The sequence below is a fragment of the Aegilops tauschii genome, chromosome 2 (genome assembly GCF_002575655.3).
Source record: "Aegilops tauschii subsp. strangulata cultivar AL8/78 chromosome 2, Aet v6.0, whole genome shotgun sequence".
NCBI lineage: Eukaryota > Viridiplantae > Streptophyta > Magnoliopsida > Poales > Poaceae > Aegilops > Aegilops tauschii.
In genome coordinates, this window is record NC_053036.3 from 111423838 (window position 1) to 111449078 (window position 25241).

The window sequence follows — 25241 nt, forward strand, 5'->3', positions numbered from 1 at the left end:
GAAGTATGAGATTAACCTTTTGATCTTTGCAGTATACAGTTTTTTAAATAGAGTCCCAGTGTTGATGTTTTATAAAATGAAAGAACTATGTAGAAATTCCCCCTGATGCTTAATTGGTTACTTGTTTCTCTCATTTTCTGTTTGTATTCTGATTGAGAAGATACTGTTGGGCCTATGAGAAGAACATCATCTCTTTAATTGCAGGGGGTGTAGGCGAGGTAGTGCTGCTGCCCTTCCTCTACACCGCCCACTATGGACCAACCCCTCTGCGTCAGCCTGCTGATTCCTTGCATGTTACCGACAGCCTAGGTACCTCGCCCTATTCCCCATCTCTTCATATCCTCCCACATCCCTTGCTTCTCTGTGCCATCTAGATTAGCCCCTGGATATGGTCATATGGAAAATTTCATGCCCTCCATTGCAGTTGTTGCTATAATATGATTTATTACAACTTGTCTGAATGGGTTAGAAGAGGATTGATAACTATTTCGTGGGCATTCATGTATGTTTAAGTTTCATTATCATCTGAAGTGTGAACTTGCTTCAAACAATCAATTTACCTTCCTGCCACAAATTTCTCTGCAGCGGTGGTTGTATTGCAAACATCTTCTTCAAAAAAGTAAATGTTTTCACACCACATATTTATGGCATGTTTTGTTCAGATAAGTGATTCAATGAGTAACAATGTAGTCTTTCAGAGAATTTATACTGAATGATACTTTTTGAACTCTAAATATTCTTATTTACCACCAAGATTGTAGCCCACAAACTAAAAAGTAAATGCTTATTCCGCTCTGTCCAGGATACTATTGTGAGATGGTCGGATACATAAAAGATGACCTAAAGCCCCTCAACGGAAGCATCCAGTCTCGCCGTTCTACAAATTTCGCCGGAACAACGATCCACCAACTTTGCCAGAACGCTGACCGCATGTGCTCCACCTGAGGTACGACGTTCTAAAACTACACAACCAAGTCATGAGTAGCCTTGAAGTAGCAAGCTGTTATGTTTCAATATTTATATGAAAGAGCATGTGTTTTCGACTTTATACTTCTCCATGACAATTAACACCATGTCAGGTTTATCATTTATACTTCTCATTCATGGCCCTTAAAATGTATCCTTGGATTGTTGAACTTTATGATTGCATGAGTGTCTCATGGAATAATAGTTGTTCAAGCACGTGCAGTTTATAGGAATGAAGTCAGGAGAATAGCTTCTTCTGGGGTTGAGGTTTCACCAGGTTGATTTCAACCGAGGGATGATGGTGCAGTGGCCATATCTATGGTAAGACGTGTGGAGTTAAATTAAAAGTTGATACCTTGGTTTGCTGAAATTTTACCCATCTAGAGAAACTTGGTATCATATACTAAGATGAGAAATTGTATTCTTCAATTCCTGACATTTAACAGTGAACTATGATGTTCTAGCATGGACTACAAACTAATATCAGCTATGTTTGGGTATAGTGAAAGGAACTCTGCTAAATGCAGTTGCAGGACCATATGATGTCGGTGTTGCATCATGGACACACCAAGGTCCCAGCCAAGTCAGTGATGCTGCCCCAACTACCGTTTTCTTCAGCTTGAGGAAGTTGCGGCAGCCTTACGCATTTCTGCATATTGCCGGCCTATCCGACCGGCTGCTAGGCAACTACTACTACTACTACTTCCGTTGGATAGGTGAACCCTGCGACTCTCTCCTTCATGTTCTTCCCTTGTTGTTACCCAATTGCTCTTGATAATTTAATGATTCAACCAAATTTCATTGCAAAGCATACTGACTGGGTTTTTCTTCTTTCAATGCAGTGTTAGTTTGCGTTAAGTTGGAAATCCAAATCCATATATTTATAATTCTTGTTGTTATAATTACACAAGTATTCTCTCATATTATATATTTTTCATTAACTAATGTTCATACAGAACACCATCTCAGTAACTAGACCTGATATAGTAGTAAGTTTTGACATTAGATGCAGCAACATTGGCATTGATAAATTGATCATGTTTTTAGTAGGACAATAAACTTGTCTAGCATTTCATTATGAATTATGAATTGCAGGCTCTCAGAATAGATGTATCTACTCCCTAATTTTTTCTTGGTTTGGAACAAAAAGATTTTCCAAAGTTTGGAAATTGATGTCAAAACAACTGTATAAGCTATTCTTGAGGACCTGATTCTGTGGACTCACCGTCTAAAGACGGAAGTCCCAAAGGAACACGCCGGGCTGTGGCGTTACTTCCTCTCCTCACGAATTTCGTGACCCCTGTGAACTCTACCCTTGTTGAAATATACTCAGGTGGGGAGCCTTTCCCCCCGGTGACTATTTCAGAAAAAATCTCGGTGTGGTTTCTGAATCATACATCCTGACATGCATTGGCAATCATTATTCAACAGAATGCCTTTTTACTGAATATAGACAACTGAATGGATTAATGTTATGCTTAGTATCTTTTGGCATATGTAACGTGGGGAAGAAAATTAGTGTATTTTGATAGGGATGGTAAACTGATTGTATGCACTTCACTATTTTTCTTTTGGCTTCCTGCTATTGCGTTTTAAGTTGTCTGCTAATACTTTTAAGGCTCTCTTACACACAATTTCAGATGCTATCTTGGGTACGACTGAGTAGTCTTGGCTATACTTCAACCCAGACATTAACGAAGCAAATAACTTGATTATAAGGTAAATTCATGATTACCAATGCCTGGCTATTTTTCGATCTTGACTAACAGAAAGGTCAAAGGGTGCAATGTGCAGGTTCAGAGAGCTCCTGGCGCTTTCTCCGACCAAAGAAGTCTTTCAAGCCATATTTTCTTTCAATATAACAATAAAACATGTGAGCATCCCTGTCCATGCATGAAACAGTACTCGAGATATAGAGTGCTACTGTCTTACATTTCTCAATATCCCTAGCTTTATTATCAATATTCTGATCATCATTATATTTTGTTGGTACACAATTATATTTTGTTTATTGTATTTATCTATTTTATTCCTAGGATGAGTGCGGATTGTTTTCACATGATGATATGTGCGTTGCACGTGCACGCTTACTAGTTATAGCCAAGTGCTCCATCTTTACCTTGCATGCATACCCTTGTACGCATGCGTCGGTGCAACCTGCTGCTGGAGTCCACTCTCCCTCGAGAGGAAAAGCTCTGTACACAGCCATTGAGTAGTACTGACATGAGAAGTTAGTTTCTTCATTGATGGATGTACTGTGGATGGGCTAAACGGCTAGTGAGTGAAAATTGTTGGGGAACGTGGTAATTTCAAAAAAAATCCTATGCACACACAGGATCATGGTGATGCATAGCAACGAGAGGGGAGAGTGTTGTCCACGTACCCTCGTAGACCGAAAGCGGAAGCGTTAGCACAACACGGTTGATGTAGTCGTACGTCTTCACGATCCAACCGATCAAGTACCGGACGCACGGAACCTCCGAGTTCAGCACACGTTCAGCTCGATGACGTCCCTCGAACTCCGATCCAGCCGAGCTTTGAGGGAGAGTTCCGTCAGCACGACGCCGTGGTGACGATGATGATGTTCTACCGACGCAGGGCTTCGCCTAAGCACCGCTATGATATTATCGAGGTGGATTATGGTGGAGGGGGGCACCGCACACGGCTAAGAGATCAAGAGATTAATTGTTGTGTCTATGGGGTGTCCCCCTGCCCCCGTATATAAAGGAGCAAGGGAGGGAGAGGCGGCCGGCCAGGAGGAGGCGCGCCAGGAGGAGTCCTACTCCCACCAGGAGTAGGACTCCCTCCTTTCCTAGTTGGAGTAGGAGAAGGGGGGAGGAGGAGGGAGAGAGGAAGGAAAGGGGGGCGCCCCCCCCTCCTTGTCCAATTCGGACTAGAGGGGGAAGGGCGCGCGGCCTGCCCTTGCCGCCCCTCCTCTTCTCCACTAAGGCCCATGTAGGCCCATTAAACCCCCGGGGGGGTTCCAGTTGTTGGGAATCGTAGCATAATTTAAAATTTTCCTACGCTCACCAAGATGCATCTATGGAGTGTACTAGCAACGAGGGGAAGGGAGTGCATCTACATACCCTTGTAGATCGCGAGCGGAAGCGTTCCAATGAACGTGGATGACGGAGTCGTACTCGCCGTGATCCAAATCACCGATGACCGAGTGCCGAACGGACGGCACCTCCGCGTTCAACACACGTACGGTGCAGGGACGTCTCCTCCTTCTTGATCCAGCAAGGGGGGAGGAGAGGTTGATGGAGATCCAACATCACAACGGCGTGGTGGTGGATGTAGCGGGTCTCCGGCAGGGCTTCGCCGAGCTTCTGCGAGAGAGAGAGGTGTTGCAGGGGAGGAGGGAGGCGCCCAAGGCTGTGGTTTGCTGCCCTCCCTCCCCCCACTATTTATAGGACCCCTGGGGGGCGCCATCCCTTGGGAGATCAGATCTCCAAGGGGGGCGGCGGCCAAGTGGGGGGGAAGGGGTGCCTTGCCCCCCAAGGCAAGGGGGAAGCTCCCCCCCCCCTAGGGTTCCCAACCCTAGGCGCATGGGGGGAGGCCCAAGGGGGGCTCCCCAGCCCACTAAGGGCTGGTTCCCTTCCACTTTCAGCCCACGGGGCCCTCCGGGATAGGTGGCCCCACCCGGTGGACCCCCGGGACCCTTCCGGTGGTCCCAGTACAATACCGGTAACCCCCGAAACTTTCCCGGTGGCCGAAACTTGACTTCCTATATATAATTCTTCACCTCCGGACCATTCCGGAACCTCTCGTGACGTCCGGGATCTCATCCGGGACTCCGAACAACTTTCGGGTTTCCGCATACATATATCTCTACAACCCTAGCGTCACCGGACCTTAAGTGTGTAGACCCTACGGGTTCGGGAGACATGCAGACATGACCGAGACGCCTCTCCGGTCAATAACCAACAGCGGGATCTGGATACCCATGTTGGCTCCCACATGTTCCACGATGATCTCATCGGATGAACCACGGTGTCGAGGATTCAATCAATCCGTATGCAATTCCCTTTGTCAATCGGTATGTTACTTGCCCGAGATTCGATCGTCGGTATCCCAATACCTTGTTCAATCTCGTTACCGGCAAGTCTCTTTACTCGTACCGCAATGCATGATCCCGTGACTAACGCCTTAGTCACATTGAGCTCATTATGATGATGCATTACCGAGTGGGCCCAGAGATACCTCTCGGTCACACGGAGTGACAAATCCCAGTCTCGATCCGTGCCAACCCAACAGACACTTTCGGAGATACCCGTAGTGCACCTTTATAGTCACCCAGTTACGTTGTGACGTTTGGCACACCCAAAGCACTCCTACGGTATCCGGGAGTTGCACGATCTCATGGTCTAAGGAAAAGATACTTGACATTGGAAAAGCTCTAGCAAACGAAACTACACGATCTTTTATGCTATGCTTAGGATTGGGTCTTGTCCATCACATCATTCTCCTAATGATGTGATACCGTTATCAATGACATCCAATGTCCATAGTCAGGAAACCATGACTATCTGTTGATCAACGAGCTAGTCAACTAGAGGCTTACTAGGGACACGTTGTGGTCTATGTATTCACACATGTATTACGATTTCCGGACAATACAATTATAGCATGAATAATAGACAATTACCATGAACAAAGAAATATAATAATAACCATTTATTATTGCCTCTAGGGCATATTTCCAACACCAGTAACCCCCGGTACTCCGGTAAAATCCCGATTTCACCCGGAACACTTCCGATATCCAAATATAGGCTTCCAATATATCAATCTTTATGTCTCGACCATTTCGAGACTCCTCGTCATGTCCGTGATCACATCTGGGACTCCAAACTATCTTCGGTACATCAAAACACATAAACTCATAATATAACCGTTATCAAACTTTAAGCGTGCGGACCCTACGGGTTCGAGAACTATGTAGACATGACCGAGACACGTCTCCGGTCAATAACCAATAGCGGAACCTGGATGCTCATATTGGCTCCCACATATTCTAAGAAGATCTTTGTCGGTCCGACCGCATAACAACATACGTTGTTCCCTTTGTCATCGGTATGTTACTTGCCCGAGATTCGATCGCCGGTATCTCAATACCTAGTTCAATCTCATTACCGGCAAGTCTCTTTACTCGTTCTGTAATACATCATCCCGCAACTAACTCATTAGTTGCAATGCTTGCAAGGCTTATAGTGATGTGCATTACCGAGTGGGCCCAGAGATACCTCTCCGACAATCGGAGTGACAAATCCTAATCTCGAAATACGCCAACCCAACAAGTACCTTCGGAGACACCTGTAGAGCACCTTTATAATCACCCAGTTACGTTGTGATGTTTGGTAGCACATAAAGTGTTCCTCCGGTAAACGGGAGTTGCATAATCTCATAGTCATAGGAACATGTATAAGTCATGAAGAAAGCAATAGCAGAATACTAAACGATCGTGTGCTAAGCTAACGGAATGGGTCAAGTCAATCACATCATTCTCCTAATGATGTGATCCCGTTAATCAAATGACAACTCATGTCAATGGCTAGGAAACATAACCATCTTTGATCAACGAGCTAGTCAAGTAGAGGCATACTAGTGACACTCTGTTTCTCTATGTATTCACACAAGTATTATGTTTCCGGTTAATACAATTCTAGCATAAATAATAAACATTTATCATGATATAAGGAAATAAATAATAACTTTATTATTGCCTCTAGGGCATATTTCCTTCAGTCTCCCACTTGCACTAGAGTCAATAATCTAGATTACACTGTAATGATTCTAACACCCATGGAACCTTGGTGTTGATCATGTTTTGCTCATGGAAGAGGCTTAATCAACGGGTCTGCAACATTCAGATCCATATGTATCTTGCAAATTTCTATGTCTCCCACCTGGACTAGATCCCGGATGGAGTTGAAGCGTCTCTTGATGTGCTTGGTTCTCTTGTGAAATCTGGATTCCTTTGCCAAGGCAATTGCACCAGTATTGTCACAAAAGATTTTCATTGGACCCGATGCACTAGGTATGACACCTAGATCGGATATGAACTCCTTCATCCAGACTCCTTCATTTGCTGCTTCCGAAGCAGCTATGTACTCCGCTTCACACGTAGATCCCGCCACAACGCTTTGTTTAGAGCTGCACCAACTGACAGCTCCACCGTTCAATGTAAACACGTATCCGGTTTGCGATTTAGAATCGTCCGGATCAGTGTCAAAGCTTGCATCGACGTAACCATTTACGACTAGCTCTTTGTCACCTCCATAAACGAGAAACATATCCTTAGTCCGTTTCAGGTATTTCAGGATGTTCTTGACCGCTGTCCAGTGATCCACTCCTAGATTACTTTGGTACCTCCCTGCTAAACTTATAGCAAGGCACACATCAGGTCTGGTACACAGCATTGCATACATGATAGAGCCTATGGCTGAAGCATAGGGAACATCTTTCATCTTCTCTCTATCTTCTGCAGTGGTCGGGCATTGAGTCTTACTCAACTTCACACCTTGTAACACATGAAAGAACCCTTTCTTTGCTTGATCCATTTTGAACTTCTTCAAAACTTTGTCAAGGTATGTGCTTTGTGAAAGTCCAATTAAGCGTCTTGATCTATCTCTATAGATCTTGATGCCCAATATATAAGCAGCTTCACCGAGGTCCTTCATTGAAAAACTCTTATTCAAGTATCCCTTATGCTATCCAGAAATTCTATATCATTTCCAATCAGCAATATGTCATCCACATATAATATGAGAAATGCTACAGAGCTCCCACTCACTTTCTTGTAAATACAGGCTTCTCCAAAAGTCTGTATAAAACCAAATAATTTGATCACACTATCAAAGTGTTTATTCCAACTCCGAGAGGCTTGCACCAGTCCATAAATGGACCGCTAGAGCTTGCACACTTTGTTAGCTCCCTTTGGATCGACAAAACCTTCCGGCTGCATCATATACAACTCTTCTTCCAGAAATCCATTCAAGAATGCAGTTTTGACATCCATTTGCCAAATTTCATAATCATAAAATGCGGCAATTGCTAACATGATTCAGACAGACTTAAGCATCGCTACGGGTGAGAAAGTCTCACTGTAGTCAATCCCTTGAACTTGTCGAAAACCTTTCGCAACAAGTCGAGCTTTATAGACAGTAACATTACCGTCAGCGTCAGTCTTCTTCTTGAAGATTCATTTATTCTCAATGGTTTGCCGATCATCGGGCAAGTCAACCAAAGTCCACACTTTGTTTTCATACATGGATCCGATCTCAGATTTCATGGCCTCAAGCCATTTTACGGAATCTGGGCTCACCATCGCTTCTTCATAGTTCGTAGGTTCGTCATGGTCTAGTAACATAACCTCCAGAACAGGATTACCGTACCACTCTGGTGCGGATCTTACTCTGGTTGACCTACGAGGTTCAGTAACAACTTGATCTGAAGTTTCATGATCATCATCATTAACTTCCTCACTAATTGGTGTAGGTGTCACAGGAACCGGTTTCTGTGATGAACTACTTTCCAATAAGGGAGCAGGTACAGTTACCTCATCAAGTTCTACTTTCCTCCCACTCACTTCTTTCGAGAGAAACTCCTTCTCTAGAAAGGATCCAAATTTAGCAACAAAAGTCTTGCCTTCAGATCTGTGATAGAAGGTGTACCCAACAGTTTCCTTTGGGTATCCTATGAAGACACATTTCTCCGATTTGGGTTCGAGCTTATCAGGTTGAAGCTTTTTCACATAAGCATCGCAGCCCCAAACTTTAAGAAACGACAACTTTGGTTTCTTGCCAAACCATAGTTCATAAGGTGTCGTCTCAACGGATTTCGATGGTGCCCTATTTAACGTGAATGCATTCGTCTCTAAAGCATAACCCCAAAACGATAGTGGTAAATCAGTAAGAGACATCATAGATTGCACCATATCTAGTAAAGTACGATTACGATGTTCGGACACACCATTACGTTGTGGTGTTCCGGGTGGCGTGAGTTGCGAAACTATTCCGCATTGTTTCAAATGAAGACCAAACTCGTAACTCAAATATTCTCCTCCACGATCAGATCGTAGAAACTTTATTTCCTTCTTACGATGATTTTCAACTTCACTCTGAAATTCTTTGAACTTTTCAAATGTTTCAGACTTATGTTTCATTAAGTAGATATACCCATATCTGCTTAAATCATCTGTGAAGGTGAGAAAATAACGATACCCGCCGCGAGCCTCAACATTTATCGGTCCACATACATCTGTATGTATGATTTCCAACAAATCTGTTGCTCACTCCATAGTTCCGGAGAACGGCGTTTTAGTCATCTTGCCCATGAGGCACGGTTCTCAAGTACCAAGTGATTCATAATCAAGTGGTTCCAAAAGTCCATCAGTATGGAGTTTCTTCATGCGCTTTACACTGATATGACCTAAGCCGCAGTGCCACAAATAGGTTGCACTGTCATTATCAACTCTGCATCTTTTGGCTTCGACATTATGAATATGTGTATCACTACTATCGAGATTCATTAAAAATAGACCACTCTTCAAGGGTGCATGACCATAAAAGATATTATTCATATAAATAGAACAACCATTATTCTCTGATTTAAATGAATAACCGTCTCGCATCAAACAAGATCCAGATATAATGTTCATGCTCAACGCTGGCACCAAATAACAATTATTTAGGTCTAATACTAATCCCGAAGGTAGATGTAGAGGTAGCGTGCCGACGGCGATCACATCGACTTTGGAACCATTTCCCACGCGCATCGTCACCTCGTCCTTAGCCAATCTTCGCTTAATCCGTAGTCCCTGTTTCGAGTTGCAAATATTAGCAACAGAACCAGTATCAAATACCCAGGTGATACTGCGAGCATTAGTAAGGTACACATAAATAACATGTATATCACGTATACCTTTGTTCACCTTGCCATCCTTCTTATCCGCCAAATACTTGGGGCAGTTCCGCTTCCAGTGACCAGTCTATTTGCAGTAGAAGCACTCAGTCTCAGGCTTAGGTCCAGACTTGGGTTTCTTCACCCGAGCAGCAACTTGTTTGCTGTTCTTCTTGAAGTTCCCCTTCTTCTTCCCTTTGTCCTTTTTCTTGAAACTGGTGGTTTTGTTGACCATCAACACTTGATGCTCCTTCTTGATTTCTACCTCCGCAGCCTTTAGCATTGCGAAGAGCTCGGGAATCGTCTTATCCATCCCTTGCATGTTATAGTTCATCACGAAGCTCTTGTAGCTTGGTGGCAGTGATTGAAGAATTCTGTCAATGACGCTATCATCCAGAAGATTAACTCCCAGTTGAATCAAGTGATTGTTATACCCAGGCATTCTGAGTATATGCTCACTGACAGAACTATTCTCCTCCATCTTACGGCTGTAGAACTTATTGGAGACTTCATATCTCTCAATCCGGGCATTTGCTTGAAATATTAAGTTCAACTCCTGAAACATCTCATATGCTCCATGACATTCAAAACGTCGTTGAAGTCCCGGTTCTAAGCCGTAAAGCATGGCACACTGAACTATCGAGTAGTCATCAGCTTTGCTCTGCCAGACATTCATAACTGTAACATCCCAAATTTTCAATTTGGAATGTTATACATAGAGCATCATTTGCATATCATGTTTTATTGCATTTTGACAAATCCTCGATAAATCCTAAGCAACTCAAGGACCCTCGGAGAGAGTTGGGGATTTTCTCGAATTTTCTTATTTGAATTTTTCAAACGAGGATTGGGATTTTAATTATTTTTCTCTCCGGAAAAATATTTCATTTTAAATAAACGAGAGGAGAAAATATGACTTCTCCAAAATATTAAAATACTGGAGGAAAAATGTTAAAATCATTATTTGGAATTTAATTGGATTTTATTTGCAATTTTATTGCATTTAAAAATATGTATGTTTTCAAAATATTTATTTTTGAATTTAAAAATGTTCACCCTATTCTAGATTTTCTAACTAGACGGGGAAATTTTATTTCATATTTTTCTGATTTTTATTTATTTTTCTACGCAATATTTTCCGCGGAACTTATTTTAAAAAAATGCGCCCGCGCCGACTGGGCCAAAGGCCCAGCCGACGGCCCGCCCCGTCGCGCTCTCCTCCTCCCGCACGCCCGCCGGCCGCCCCCTTCCCCAAGCCGCCGCACCCCCCCCCCCCTCCATATATACCCCCCCCCCCCCTCTTCTCTCCTCACCTCGAGCCGCCGCCGGAGCCCCTCACCGCCGCCGCCGCATCTCGCCCGCCGCCGCCGCACGCGCCGCACGTCGCCGCCGCCGGGAAGCCGCCGCCGCCGCCCCTCGTCGCCCCCCCCCCCCCGAGCCCGCACCCCGCCGCCCTTCGCGCCGAGCCCGGAGCCCGCCGGAGCCCTCGCCGGAGTAGCCCGACGAGGTATGCCGCCGGCCATCTCGTGTTGACCGGTTTTCTGTAAAAAAAAACCTTTTGTTTTTTTAAAAAAAAACCTAGATCGGTTTTTTTTCGGTTTTCTTATTTCGCGAGCGTTCACCGAACCGTTCGTTTTAACGAACGCGCTCGTCGGTTTTTCTCTGTTAACGAACGTCCGTTATTTAACCGTTCGTCCGTTTTTCTTTTTCGACGGATTTTCTCGTTATTTTCTCAGATTCGATTTCTGATCGAATTTTCGAATCTGTTTAACTTTTCGCTCGTTTATCATAATCAGGTGATTCAAGCGCCTAGAGTTTCGTCTCGAAATTCTCTTTCCGATTAATCTACTCAAACAAGTTTTGCTACAGTAAAATTTGACCTAGATCCAGATTAGCAAACTAAGTTTCTTTCTTTCGCCGTTTGACTTTCGTTGTTTCTTTCGAGTTGATTCTTTTTGCAAACCGGAGTTCTTAAGTTGAACTTTCTGGTTGGATCTTTCATTCGAGTTTTACCTGTGCATTAGATGAGTACTGATTGTATGCTTGTTTGTTTGCGATAGAGTACCCGGAGTGTGCCGCTTGTTACTTCGACTCGCTAGGTTTTGCGGATCATCAGCAAGGCAAGTAACACTTTGATCATACCCCGTTCATACCCAGTTTTTATTGCATTAGATCTATTCCTCAAACACATTGCATGATTAGGATCTAATTAAACTGTGTGTTTTGGGAAGTAGTTGAGGTAGTACCTATTACCTGTTTATTTATCAAACCCTTGGGAGTTACTTCTACGTTGCTTTTATCAATGCCATGCTATGCGTAGACCTGGATTTGGTTGAGAGACATTCATGACAGATGTGAGATTGTTAATAATGGTTCAACTTAAGGTGGCAACTAAAACTCACATCTGGGTGGATTGAGGCACCTGGAGAACCCAGTGTTGTCTGTATGTATAAGGTCCGCCACCCAGGCTCAAAGGGATCATAAGATTATTCATGCTAGAAACTTCCGTGTGCAGCCGCAAGCTATTATGGGCTCTAGCATAGCTGAGTAGGTTACAGGATCTCTTGAAGAGGTGGACTAGCAGATGTAGGGGAAAGTAGGTGTACCGGTCCATCCAGAGTAGAGAGTGACTGTTTCTGAAAGACTGTGTCTCGGTCATCCGTTTCTCAAACAACATGCAGTGCGAGAATCAAGCGGAGGCGATCGAGTCTTGTGGGGAAAAGTGCACAAACCTCTGCAGAGTGTACAAACTGATCATGATTAGCCGTGTCCCCGGTTATGGACAACTTGAGTATCTAGTACCTGGATTATCATTTGAATCTCATCACCGTGATACTTATAATTAATTTTGTTGGGTTAATGATGACACTTAATTGGGATTGAGTTGGAGGTACCTTCTCAATGTTTCAACCACCATGATAGTTAAATAAAATTTGTTCCTTTGCAGTAGGATAAAATTGGCTTTTCGCAAAACTGTAACCATAGAGCTTTCCACCAGCCATATATGCATGTAGTATAGCATTATCATTGTTCGTTATTCTCTATGTGTTACTTTGCCAGCATATTCTATGTGCTGACCCGTTTCGGGCTGCAACGTTTCATGTTGCAGACTTTTCAGACTACGAGTAAGGTGCCTTAGGTCGTGGTCTTATACTCAGTGATGCCGCTGGAGTTGATGGACTCACTTATCTTCCAAGTCTTCCGCTGTTATCGTTATTAGATGGCCTTAAGCCATGTTTATTATACTTAATCTCTTCGGAGATATTCGATGTAATAAGTGTGTGATTGCTACTCTGTTATAAATCCTCCATTTGTACTGTGCGTGTCAGCATTACTGATCCAGGGATGACACTGGTGCACAGCAGCACAGGCCATTTGAGGTCTGGTCGCTACAAAGTTGGTATCAGAGCACACGCTGACTATAGGACACGACCACTAAGCTTAAGCCCTAGAAAACTTCTCTCTTCTCATTTCTGACCCCTCTCCACTTTCTACTCTTTTAGGAATGGCGAATGCAAGGAGCAAGTTGGCTCCCACATATTCTAAGAAGATCTTTGTCGGTCCGACCGCATAACAACATACGTTGTTCCCTTTGTCATCGGTATGTTACTTGCCCGAGATTCGATCGCCGGTATCTCAATACCTAGTTCAATCTCGTTACCGGCAAGTCTCTTTACTCGTTCTGTAATACATCATCCCGCAACTAACTCATTAGTTGCAATGCTTGCAAGGCTTATAGTGATGTGCATTACCGAGTGGGCCCAGAGATACCTCTCCGACAATCGGAGTGACAAATCCTAATCTCGAAATACGCCAACCCAACAAGTACCTTCGGAGACACCTGTAGAGCACCTTTATAATCACCCAGTTACGTTGTGATGTTTGGTAGCACATAAAGTGTTCCTCCGGTAAACGGGAGTTGCATAATCTCATAGTCATAGGAACATGTATAAGTCATGAAGAAAGCAATAGCAGAATACTAAACGATCGTGTGCTAAGCTAACGGAATGGGTCAAGTCAATCACATCATTCTCCTAATGATGTGATCCCGTTAATCAAATGACAACTCATGTCAATGGCTAGGAAACATAACCATCTTTGATCAACGAGCTAGTCAAGTAGAGGCATACTAGTGACACTCTGTTTCTCTATGTATTCACACAAGTATTATGTTTCCGGTTAATACAATTCTAGCATAAATAATAAACATTTATCATGATATAAGGAAATAAATAATAACTTTATTATTGCCTCCAGGGCATATTTCCTTCAAAAATGGCATGCGTCTGGAGTTGCTCTAACTTGATGACTGAAGAGAGAGGAAGTCGCCTTGCGTGCGGCCACGGCTTTGGCAGACTGCGGCGTGCCAGAGAATAATGCATGCATCCAGATTCGTCGGGACCGCTGGAAATCCTGCATTGATTTATACATAGCCTGACCAGCTAGCTGCCAGCAGCCTATCACTTGGACAAGCATGCATGCATGCATATATGGCTTTAACTAGATGATTTGCTTTGTTTGTCGGGTTCTTGCTGACGCCTTTGCACTCCTGTACTCTCGACGTCGTCCTCTACTCCTGCCAGACTGTGATCCATCGCCTCAGTAGGCAGGCACGCAGCTTTCACCAATTAGCCTGTGTAGTGCTGCGGGACGGACGTGTGAGACAGGGGAAATTAATTGAATATCTTCAGTTTGTTGGGGGAGGAGCCTCACTACATGTCGGCGGACACGTACAGCGGCTTGTTCGGACGATTTTTATCTCAAGTCAAGAGTAGAGCTCAATCTTATGTAAGAAGTGTGCATGCATTTTGTGTACGCCATTCCTATCTGATGGAACTTTTTTCCCTGCATAATAAAATGTTCTGTTCAACTAGTAACTTCTACTACATCATGGCTCAACCATAATTCTTTTTGCTGTGACTGACCTTTCTGAGACAAAAAAAACATTTTCTAACAAAGTATAAACAAGTCATCAACACCAAAACAATCTACTTACACCAAAACAATCTACACTGCTATTAAAAGAGCGAACGTAAATTCTCTTAAAAACCTCAGAACAAATTGTACACGGAATAACCAGGACCTTTGGATCGAATCAACTTAAACATATCCTACTGTTCATATTACATCAATAGATCAACGCATCAGATCAAATGTTCTGCCAGACAAACGCCTGCTCTACAATCCTCCGAGTGCTTCGCATCCCCCGATCCCCGCGGCCCCGCCTGCTACACCGTGATTTGTGCGAATCGTGCCTCCCCTTTCTTTCTCTAGCCCCAGATTGAGAAGGACGCCTCCTACCACAACAACGTCGGCTCCCTCAATGGTGTTCTCCGTGGCATGCTCCCCATCGACGAGACGATCCAAGCGTGGCGCTTCTTCAAGTCGTGGCAGCCAGCGGCCATCGTGGGCACGGAGGCGCCATGCGGCACCGTCCTGTTGGGGCCGGCCTACTGGGTGGCCGAAACCCCAACCGTCGAGGTCATCTGCGGCAACAACGATTCATGTTACAGGTTCAACAACTTCCTGAAGTACATGTACCAGGTTCGTGAGTTCGTGTGTGCGCCCCTCTCGCTTCCACCTACCAAGACCTTTGTGTGGATTCAATGTTCGATTCCAATAGCCAAGATTGTGTCATTGTCTAGGTTTGGTTGTGAGTTCTTGATCGCTGGGGTAGTACTACAGGGCAAGAAGCCAAAATTGGAGGGCATTAGTATTTCTTCTTTTTACTGTGAGAAACCTTTTCTTGTGTTGATTACAAGGCAAGAAACTGTTTTGTTGTTCGTGCAAAAAATGGTTCGTCGTTCCTAATTTTTCTGATTTTTGTTGTCCATGGCACGTCACCGGCGCCATCAACGGCGTTTCGCTACGATTTGCTGGTCTCCGTGCGCCTCAGTGCTCTCCAGCCACGATGTCGTCTCGGGAGTATTCGACAGCGCCCTCGATGACATGTGTGGCGGGGCACGACAACATATGTGTCCAATTCCTGATTCCTTCAGCTATTTCAGTTCCCTTCTTGGGTGTCCCGTGCGTTCACGAAAAGATCATCTAATTCAGAGTTGACAACACTATTTGTCAAGTCATTTCTTTCATAAGCAATGTTTTCAGAGAAGGAAGTATGAGATTTACCTTTTGATCTTTGCAGTATACAATTTTTAAATAGAGTGCCAGTGTTGATGTTTTACAAAATGAAAGACTATATAGAAATTCCCCCTGATGCTTAATTGGTTCCTTATTTCTCTCATTTTCTATTTATATTCTGATTGAGAAGATATTGTTGGGCCTATGAGAAGAACATCAACTCTTTAATTGTAGGGGGTGTAGGCGAGGTAGTGCCGCCGCCCTTCCTCTACGCCGCCCACTACGGAACAACCCCTCTGCGTCACCCTGCTGACTCCTTGCATGCAACCGACAGCCTGGGTACCTCGCCCTATTCCCCATCTCTTCATATCCTCCCACATCTCTTGCTTCTCTGTGCCATCTAGATTAACCCCTGGATATGGTCATATGGACAATTCCATGCCCTCCATTGCAGTTGTTGCTATAATATGATTTACTACAACTTGTCTGAATGGGTTAGGAGAGGATTGATAACTATTTTGTGGGCATTCATGTATGTTTAAGTTTCATTATCATCTGAAGTGTGAACTTGCTTCAAACAGTCAATTTACCTTCCCGCCACAAATTTCTCTGCAGCGGTGGTTGTGTTGGAAACATCTTAGTAAATGTTTTCACACCACATATTTATGGTCTGTTTTGTTCAGATAAGTGATTCAATGAGTAGCAATGTAGTCTTTCAGAGAATTTATACTGAATGATACTTTTTGAACTCTAAATATTCTTATTTACCACCAAGATTGTAGCCCACAAACTAAAAAGTAAATGCTTGTTCCTCTCTGTCCAGGATACTATTGTGAGATGGTCTAATACATAAAAGGCGACCTAAAGCCCCTCTACGGAAGCATCCAGTCTCGCTGTTCCACAAATTTTGCCGGGACAACGATCTACCAACTTTGCCAGAACGCTTACCGCATGTGCTCCACCTGAGGTACGGCGTTCTAAAACTACACAACCAAGTCATGAGTAGCCTTGAAGTAGCAAGTTGTTATGTTTCAATATTTATCTGAAAGAGCATGTGTTTTGGACTTTATACTTCACCAGGACAATTAACACCATGTCAGGTTTATCATTTATACTTCTCATTCATGGCCCTTAAAATGTATCCTCAGATTGTTGAACTTTATGATTGCATGAGTGTCTCATGGTTTAATAGTCGTTCAGGCACGTGTAGTTTTTAGGAATGAAGTCAAGAGAATAGCTTCTTCTGGGGTTGAGGTTTCAACAGGTTGATTTCAACTGAGGGATGATGGTGTAGTGGCCATATCTATGGTAAGACGTGTGGAGTAAAATTAAAAGTTGATACCTTGGTCTGCTGAAATTTTACGCATCTAGAGAAACTTGGTATCATATACTAAGATGAGAAATTGTATTCTTCAATTCCTGACATTTAACAGTGAACTGAGATGTTCTAGCATGGACTAAAAACTAATATCAGCTATGTTTGGGTATAGTGAAAGGAACTCTGCTAAATGCAGTTGCAGGACCATGAGATGTCGGCGTTGCATCATGGACACACCAAGGTCCCAGCCAAGTCAGTGATGCTGCACCAACTACTGTTTTCTTCAGCTTGAGGAAGCTGCGGCAGCCTTACCCATTTCTGCATATTGCCGGCCTATCCGACCTGCTGCTAGGCAACTACTACTACTTCCGTTGGATAGGTGAACCCTGCGACTCTCTCCTTCATGTTCTTCCCTTGTTGTTATCCAATTGCTCTTGATAATTTAATGATTCAACCAAATTTCATTGCAAAGCATACTGGACAGGGCTTTTCTTCTTTCAATGCAGTGTTAGTTTGCGTTAAGTTGGAAATCCAAATCCATATATTTATAATTCTTGTTGTTATAATTACACAAGTATTCTCTCATATTATATATTTTCCATTAACTAATGTTCATACAAAACACCATCTTAGTAACTAGACCTGATATAGTAGTAAGTTTTGACATTAGATGCAAACAACATTGACATTGATAAATTGATCATGTTTTTAGTAGGACAATAAACTTGTCTAGCATTTCATTATGAATTATGAATTGCAGGCTCTCGAAATAGATGTATCTACTGCCTAAAATATTCTTGAGGACCTGATTCTGTGGACTCACCGTCTAAAGACAGAAGTCCTAAAGGAACACGCCGGGTTGTGGCGTGACTTCCTCTCCTCACGAATTTCGTGACCCCTCTGAACTCTACCCTTATTGAAATATATTCAGGTGGGGAGCCTTTCCCCCGGAAATCTCGGTGTGGTTCCTGAATCACACATCCTAACATACATTGGCAATCATTATTCAACAGAATGCCTTTTTACTGAATATAGACAACTGAATGGATTAATGATATGCTTAGTATCTTTTGGCATATGTAACGTGGGGAAGGAAATCAGTGTCTTTTGATAGGGATGGTAACCTGATTGTATGCACTTTGCTATTTTTCTTTTGGCTTCCTGCTATTGCGTTTTAAGTTGTCTGCTAATACTTTTAAGGCTCTCTTACACACAATTTCAGATGCTATCTTGGGTACGACTGAGTAGTGTCGGCTATACTTCAACCCAGACATTAACGAAGCAAATAACTTGATTATAAGGTAAATTCATGATTACCAATGCCTGGCTATTTTTTGATCTTGACTAACAAAAAGGTCAAAGGGTGCAATGTGCAGGTTCAGAGAGCTCCTAGCACTTTCTCCGACCAAAGAAGTCTTTCAAGCCAGATTTTCTTTCAAGATAACAATAAAACCTGGGAGCATCCCTGTCCATGCATGAAACAGTACTCGAGATATAGAGTGCTACTGTCTTACATTTCTCAATATCCCTAGCTTTATTATCAATATTCTGATCATCATTATATTTTGTTGGCACACAATTATATTTTGTTTATTTTATTGATCTATTTTCTTCCTAGGATGAATGCGGATTGTTTTCACGTGATGATACGTGCAGTGCGTTGCTAGGTCAAATCGGTGAATTTGTGGCAGCTCTTTTCGTTTTCCACGCGAGGGCGAGGCGAAGACATCGCTGACACGGAACGTTCCCCCGTCCGGTGGGCGGGCGCTCCAGGCTGGCGCACAAGTGGGCCGCGTCGCGTCGGTCAAGCAATTGCAGAAAGAATTGCTGGTTAACGCGGGCGCCATTTCCATATCAGATCGGATCCCACTCCATCGCTGGGCGATCACGCGCGCCGAGGGACACAGAATCCCCCCCCCCCCCCCCCCCCCCCCCCCCGCCTCAATACTCGGACTCCACGGCCAGCAGCGTCCGTCCGTCCGTCCGTCGCAGGGAGAGAGAGAGAGGGCGAGGGAGGGAGGCCAGATTCGGCGGGCGGGAGATGAGCGGGGCGGAGGAGGAGGCGGCGCATGCGGCCGGCCGCGGCGGGGGCAGCGGGGGCGGGGGCGGGGGCGGCGCGGGCGGGTCGTCGGGGAGCGGCGGCGAGGGCCACCCGCGCCGGCGGTTCGACGACAAGAGCCTGGTGGCGCGCACGTCGCTCATCCTCTGGCACACGCACCAGAACGACGCGGCCGCCGTGCGCAAGCTGCTCGACGAGGACGGCACGCTCGTCAGCGCCCGCGACTACGACAGCCGCACGCCGCTCCACGTCGCCGCGCTCCACGGATGGCAGGACGTCGCCGAGTGCCTCCTCGCCAAGGGCGCCGACGTCAACGCGCTCGACCGCTGGCAGAACACGGTGAGGCGATCCTTCTTCCTCCCCCCTTCCGCGTCGTCTGGTCGTTCCGCCTCTTGGTTGGTAATAATGGGGGCGTCGGCGTTGGGCTGGATTTGGGTCATGTTGCTCATCTGGGCTTCTTAGCGTGCTGAAATCATCATTCGGGTTTGCCGTTTGCGTTGAGCTCATTTAGTCGTTTTGGCCCGTATTCCGATTGGATTTGCTTTCTTCCGTCATGAATTGAATTCGTCCTGATGATTATTCTCGAGGGAAAAACGATGAGCATTAGCCTCTTGTTTGCACTCGAGCTTTTCATTCGTCTGATGTCGCTCGTGCCACCGTCTGCCTTGGGTGCTTGGGTGGGAACTCCGGCTGTGCTCCACGAAATTACGGTTTCCACTGCGAATTGGTGGGTCTTGTCCTATAGATGTAGTTCAAATGCATCTGCAACGATTTCGGTGTTGAATGCATATTTGTTGGGTAGACTTAGGAGGTTCTGGTTCCTGCTTGGTTATGTTTATGCTGCATGGTTGTGACTGTATGCTGGTTTTCATTCCAATTTCTAGTATTGTGATATTTGTCATAATTGCTCACGATGCTAACTTTTGGTTGATTTACAGCCACTTGCTGATGCAGAGGGTGCAAAGAGGCATGCTATGATCGAACTGCTCAAGAAGCATGGCGGGTTGACATTCGTAAGTTGCCATTCACTTGGGTTCGGTTTAATAGATTGTCTTGGCTATTCATTGCAAAGTTGTAGGGGTGTTTAGTTTCAAACATTAGCTCAACATTTCTAAATTTGTAACATGACACCAGGTGTTCCCATTTCACCAGTAACTGTATGGTATGGAATTTTGTGGGTGAGTGCCCCATATATTGCTCTGCAGCTGTCTTTGTCAAGTTTCTGAATTTGTATCCAGGGCACCTGGTCCCAAATATTGTTACCACAAGTAGAAGTGGAGTCTTTGGATGTGTCAGTGTTGTTTGTGGAAAATGTTAGATGAGGTACAATGGATGATTCCGGTATCTTGTTGCTTTACACATGAGCATCAGTCAGAAATTGCTGTATGTAGAACAGACGTGTCATTGTTGATTAGGAGATCATAGTGGATAAATACTAAGGATGTGTTTCAGAGGTTTACTTTGTCTATTTTCATTTAATGGGTAGTTCTGGTGCACCTTTCAGGCGTGACCAAATTAATTATGCTCTACATAGTTGGAATAAATGTTTTGTTTGGGTAAGAGCTGTTTAATAATCATCGGGACATCATTTCATGCTTATAGTTGTCACCAGCCTTTAATCATGCTCTGAAATCTGATACGCTGGATTCCTCTGATTCATTTTTTCTGCAGGGGAAAACTGGAAGCCACTTTGAAGCAAAGTCAATTCCACCTCCCCTAACAAACAAGGCTGACTGGGAGATTAACCCACTTGAATTAGATTTCACAAAAGCAGTAATGATTGGAAAGGTCAGTATTCTCGAATTATCTCTTGGTTATGTGCAATTATTAATCTGTTATATACTCCAATGTCTATGTGATGCAAAGCAGTCTTAGTTAAGCATTGCATGTGTTATCAAGGCAAACTGAGACTGTTGTGACTTCAAGCTTGATTTAATGCTAGTTGTTAGTTAACTAATGGACCTCACATTTCTCATGATTACAAAATGTCCATGGCTCTCATTTTGAAGTTTATCCAGTTGGGTAGCATTTGGCTTGTTATTACCCTAGTGAGCAAGGTGGAACTATGACCCGTAAATTTTCCATCGGTTAAGTCATTAGTTGTATATATTTGGTATGTCAAATTAGCTAGAGGCAATAAACTTACTGTTTAGTTCCAGTCGTTTACATGCTGACAGAATAATGGATGTTAAACATATTTCGACGGTAAAAAAAATCATTTTAGATATTTGATTGAAAGTAAGCTCGGTGTAATACTAGGAAGATAATGGGCATATATTGTCTACATTTGCATAATAAACGTGTGATTTGCTCCTCATTTAGTTCATTAAACCTGCTAACCACTGCAGGGTTCTTTTGGTGAAATCCTGAAAGCAAATTGGCGAGGAACACCAATTGCTGTCAAACGCATTCTTCCATCATTATCCGACGATAGACTGGTTATGTAAGTTTATTCACATAATCACCAAGACTCCCATATTTTGGACACAGTTGCCAGCTTTCTAGTACTCCAGCTGATTGGCTAGGACTAGCCTCTTGCATTTCTATATGGTTAACTAATGTTCTGTTCAAGGTGTGACTGGACACCTTATAACCTTTTGCAGCATGTTTTATCTCATGGAATATTTCCTTACCAGCTACTTTCCTGGTTTGCAGCCAAGATTTTAAGCATGAAGTCAACTTGCTAATAAAGCTGAGGCATCCAAATATTGTACAGTTCCTTGGAGCAGTCACAGAAACCAAGCCTTTGATGCTAGTTACTGAGTTCCTCCGAGGAGTACGCAATCTGTTTTGGAAGTCAACTACCCTGTGATGTGGACTCTATGGCACTCACTAATGTTGTACTAAATGCATTTCCAGGGTGATCTTCATCAATATCTCAAGGAGAAAGGCTCCCTCTCCCCACTTACTGCTGTTAACTTCGCATTGGACATCGCAAGGTATTCTCATCTTTACGTGCTTAGCTCTTACTACTCCCTCCGTTCCTAAATATAAGTCTTTTTAGAGATTTCAATAAGGACCACATACGGATGTATATAGACATATTTTAGAGTGTAGATTCACTCATTTTGCTCCGTATGTCCGCATTGGAATCTCCAAAAAGACTTATATTTAGGAACGGAGGAAGTATATACTACATAATCTGGATAAATATGATTGATACTTCTGCAAGATAAACTGTATCCTTCTCTTGGAAAATTAACTGCCTATGCCCTTGAATATATAGTTTTCGACAATCTTATTATGGTTCATATGTTAGATTATTCTAATCTATATAATGCATTTATAGTGTAACCCTGATTCTCTTATGCGCCTCTCGTTAATCTGTAAGATACTCGCTAATCAGAGTTGACTCTTAATTTTGCTGTCAACAAATTCATCCAAGTGATCAGTAATACTCCCTCCATTCACTTTTGTAATTCGTTTCAGACAACTCAAAATAGGCTGTTTTGTACATTGTCTGAAATGTCTTCAAGGCCTTATAAAAGTGAACAGAGGAGGTAGTAAGCTGCTGGTACTAGTTATAGTGGCATGGTCTCTTTATATCTATTTGACCTGCAATGTGGGTTTATTACTAACACCACGTCCTTGAACCATCACACAGTATCCTTTCTTATTTTTTGGATCATTCTTTGGAAATAAGTACTTTGCATGATAGGTTCTAGCTTTCCATATGAATAATCACTTGATCTGGTGATCTGTCTTCAATCATAGAAATAAAATGATTCATGTGTTTCTCTTGATTATCTTCTGCAGGGGCATGGCCTATCTTCATAACGAGCCTAATGTTATAATTCATCGGGACTTAAAGCCAAGGTATGATGCCTTTTACCTGTTTTTGCTAATGCGAGCAACTTCATAGCTGGTCTAACCTATTATGTCAATCCCTAGAAATATTCTTTTAGTTAATACTGCTGCCAACCACTTGAAAGTTGGAGATTTCGGTCTTAGCAAGATTATCAAATCTCAGCATGCCAATGATGTATACAAGATGACCGGAGAGACCGGAAGCTGTAAGTCCCCATAAGTTATTTGATTTTTCTTTCCTCTCTTATACTTATCCTCACTAGTTGGCTTGATAATTGTTCAAAAATACAGATCGGTACATGGCTCCTGAAGTTTTCAAGCACCGGAAATATGACAAGAAAGTTGATATTTTCTCCTTTGCCATGATACTTTATGAGGTAATTTTCCATCTAAACTTAGAATCCAGCAGCGTGTCATATTGTATGATCATGCCTGTTCAAAATGACAGTAAATGTTCCTTTCGATTGTAGATGCTGGAAGGGGATTCACCTTTTTCCAGTTATGAACCTTATGAGGCTGCTAAGTATGTATCAGATGGGCATCGCCCAACTTTCCGTTCAAAAGGACATACCGCTGAGCTGAAAGAGTAAGTGCAAGCTAAACAGTACCCTCTTAATATTCTGCTATTGCCATGTTCATGTAAGTCTTCAGTGTTGTAACATGGTTTTCCTAATTGTAGATTGACTGAGGTATGTTGGGCTGCGGATGTCAATTTGAGACCATCTTTCCTAGAGATACTCAAGAGGCTGGAGAAGATCAAGGAAAGCTTGGCATCCCACGATCACCACTGGCATTTATTCTCACAATAACAATGCATATATTTGTTACGAGCAATTTAAACTACAGGTGTTGTTGTGAATCTGAATTGATTTACTTGGGAAATTGGTGCCGATTGTGTACAGATTAGATGGGTCAAAAAATGTCCACTGAAACGACAAAAACTCTGCTGCTTTTCTTTCTGCTAAAGCTGATATATTCTTGTTTTTCCCATATCATTATTGCTTTTAGCTAATTCTGAAAGCTTGGAGAGTTATTGAGCCCATAGTTCTACAGCATATATCAAATAGATACCCACCCTTTACCATTTATCAGAGGTTTACATTGTTCCTTGAAATTGCTTCAGAAGACCGTAGAGCTCTTATTTGTAAATGTACACTCTGTAGAGAAATACGAACTTTCGACCTTTTTTAATCTGGATAACTGAAAGATGATTTTGAGATTTTGCATAAACCAATTGCGTTCTCATCGTCACTGCCAAAGTAGCCAATTTTTTTGCTTCAACACATGCACGGGCAAGATTGGCACCATCATGAAAATAACACAGTTTTTTTTCTGAGGGGGTGCAGTTTTATTTGAGTAGTTTCCTCTGCATCGTTCTTTGTGTGTGATTTTCAACGTTGTTTTCTGGATTTTACCTCAAAAAGTTGTTCCTGAGCGTCAGTCATTTTTAAATACCTGTTCTTTTAGGCCTCACCCAGCACCCTAGTCTTCAACAGAAAAAAAATCTGAAATACTCCCTCTGTCCCATAATATAAGAGCGTTTTTTACACTAGTTATGGGACGGAGGGAGTAACAAATTTCTATGCATAACTTTTCTATCATCACAAAGAAAACATTACTTTCTTTGTAAAGATATGGCTCAAAGGTCTACATGAAGTACCATGACAAGATTGTTGTGACATTGAAATCAGTATTCAACGCAAAAATTGAGCTGGTGATCTTGTAAATAAAGCATGTATGAATGGATCATGTCTTCTTGTGCATTGTTTATTGGCATAAGATAGCCAAATTTTGATTTAACCAGTGCAGTACCAACAAGAACACATTCAAATTCCTGAAATAGCACACAATTCTCACAGGAGTGGCCAACCATGACAGTGTACAAAATGCAACATTTATAATAAAACCAAAACTCAAACATATATTTTGAGAAGAATGACAGAACCTGCAAAGTTGCAACATAGAAGCAACACAACCGGGCTTGAAAATTTTAAACCAATGAATTTATCAAATCAGAATAGTTGGGGCTTTTCTCACAGAGAAACAGGCTCAGAGTTGGCTCACCACTGGTTTTAGCTGGGAGAAATTCACTAAAAATGTAACTCC

At 43.1% G+C, this 25241-nt stretch overlaps 1 protein-coding gene across 1 annotated transcript; it reads left to right on the forward strand.

Moving 5' to 3' along the window:
- The first annotated feature begins 19295 nt into the window (after window positions 1–19295).
- On the forward strand, window positions 19296–24125 carry LOC109778167 (serine/threonine-protein kinase VIK). Its single transcript, XM_020336728.3, has 11 exons — window positions 19296–19667; window positions 20267–20341; window positions 21000–21116; window positions 21677–21771; window positions 21984–22104; window positions 22188–22267; window positions 23085–23144; window positions 23220–23341; window positions 23427–23512; window positions 23606–23721; window positions 23815–24125. The coding sequence occupies exons 1-11, from the start codon at window positions 19311–19313 to the stop codon at window positions 23942–23944; spliced, it is 1359 nt and encodes a 452-aa protein (XP_020192317.1). The 5' UTR covers window positions 19296–19310; the 3' UTR covers window positions 23945–24125.
- The last annotated feature ends 1116 nt before the right edge of the window (window positions 24126–25241 follow it).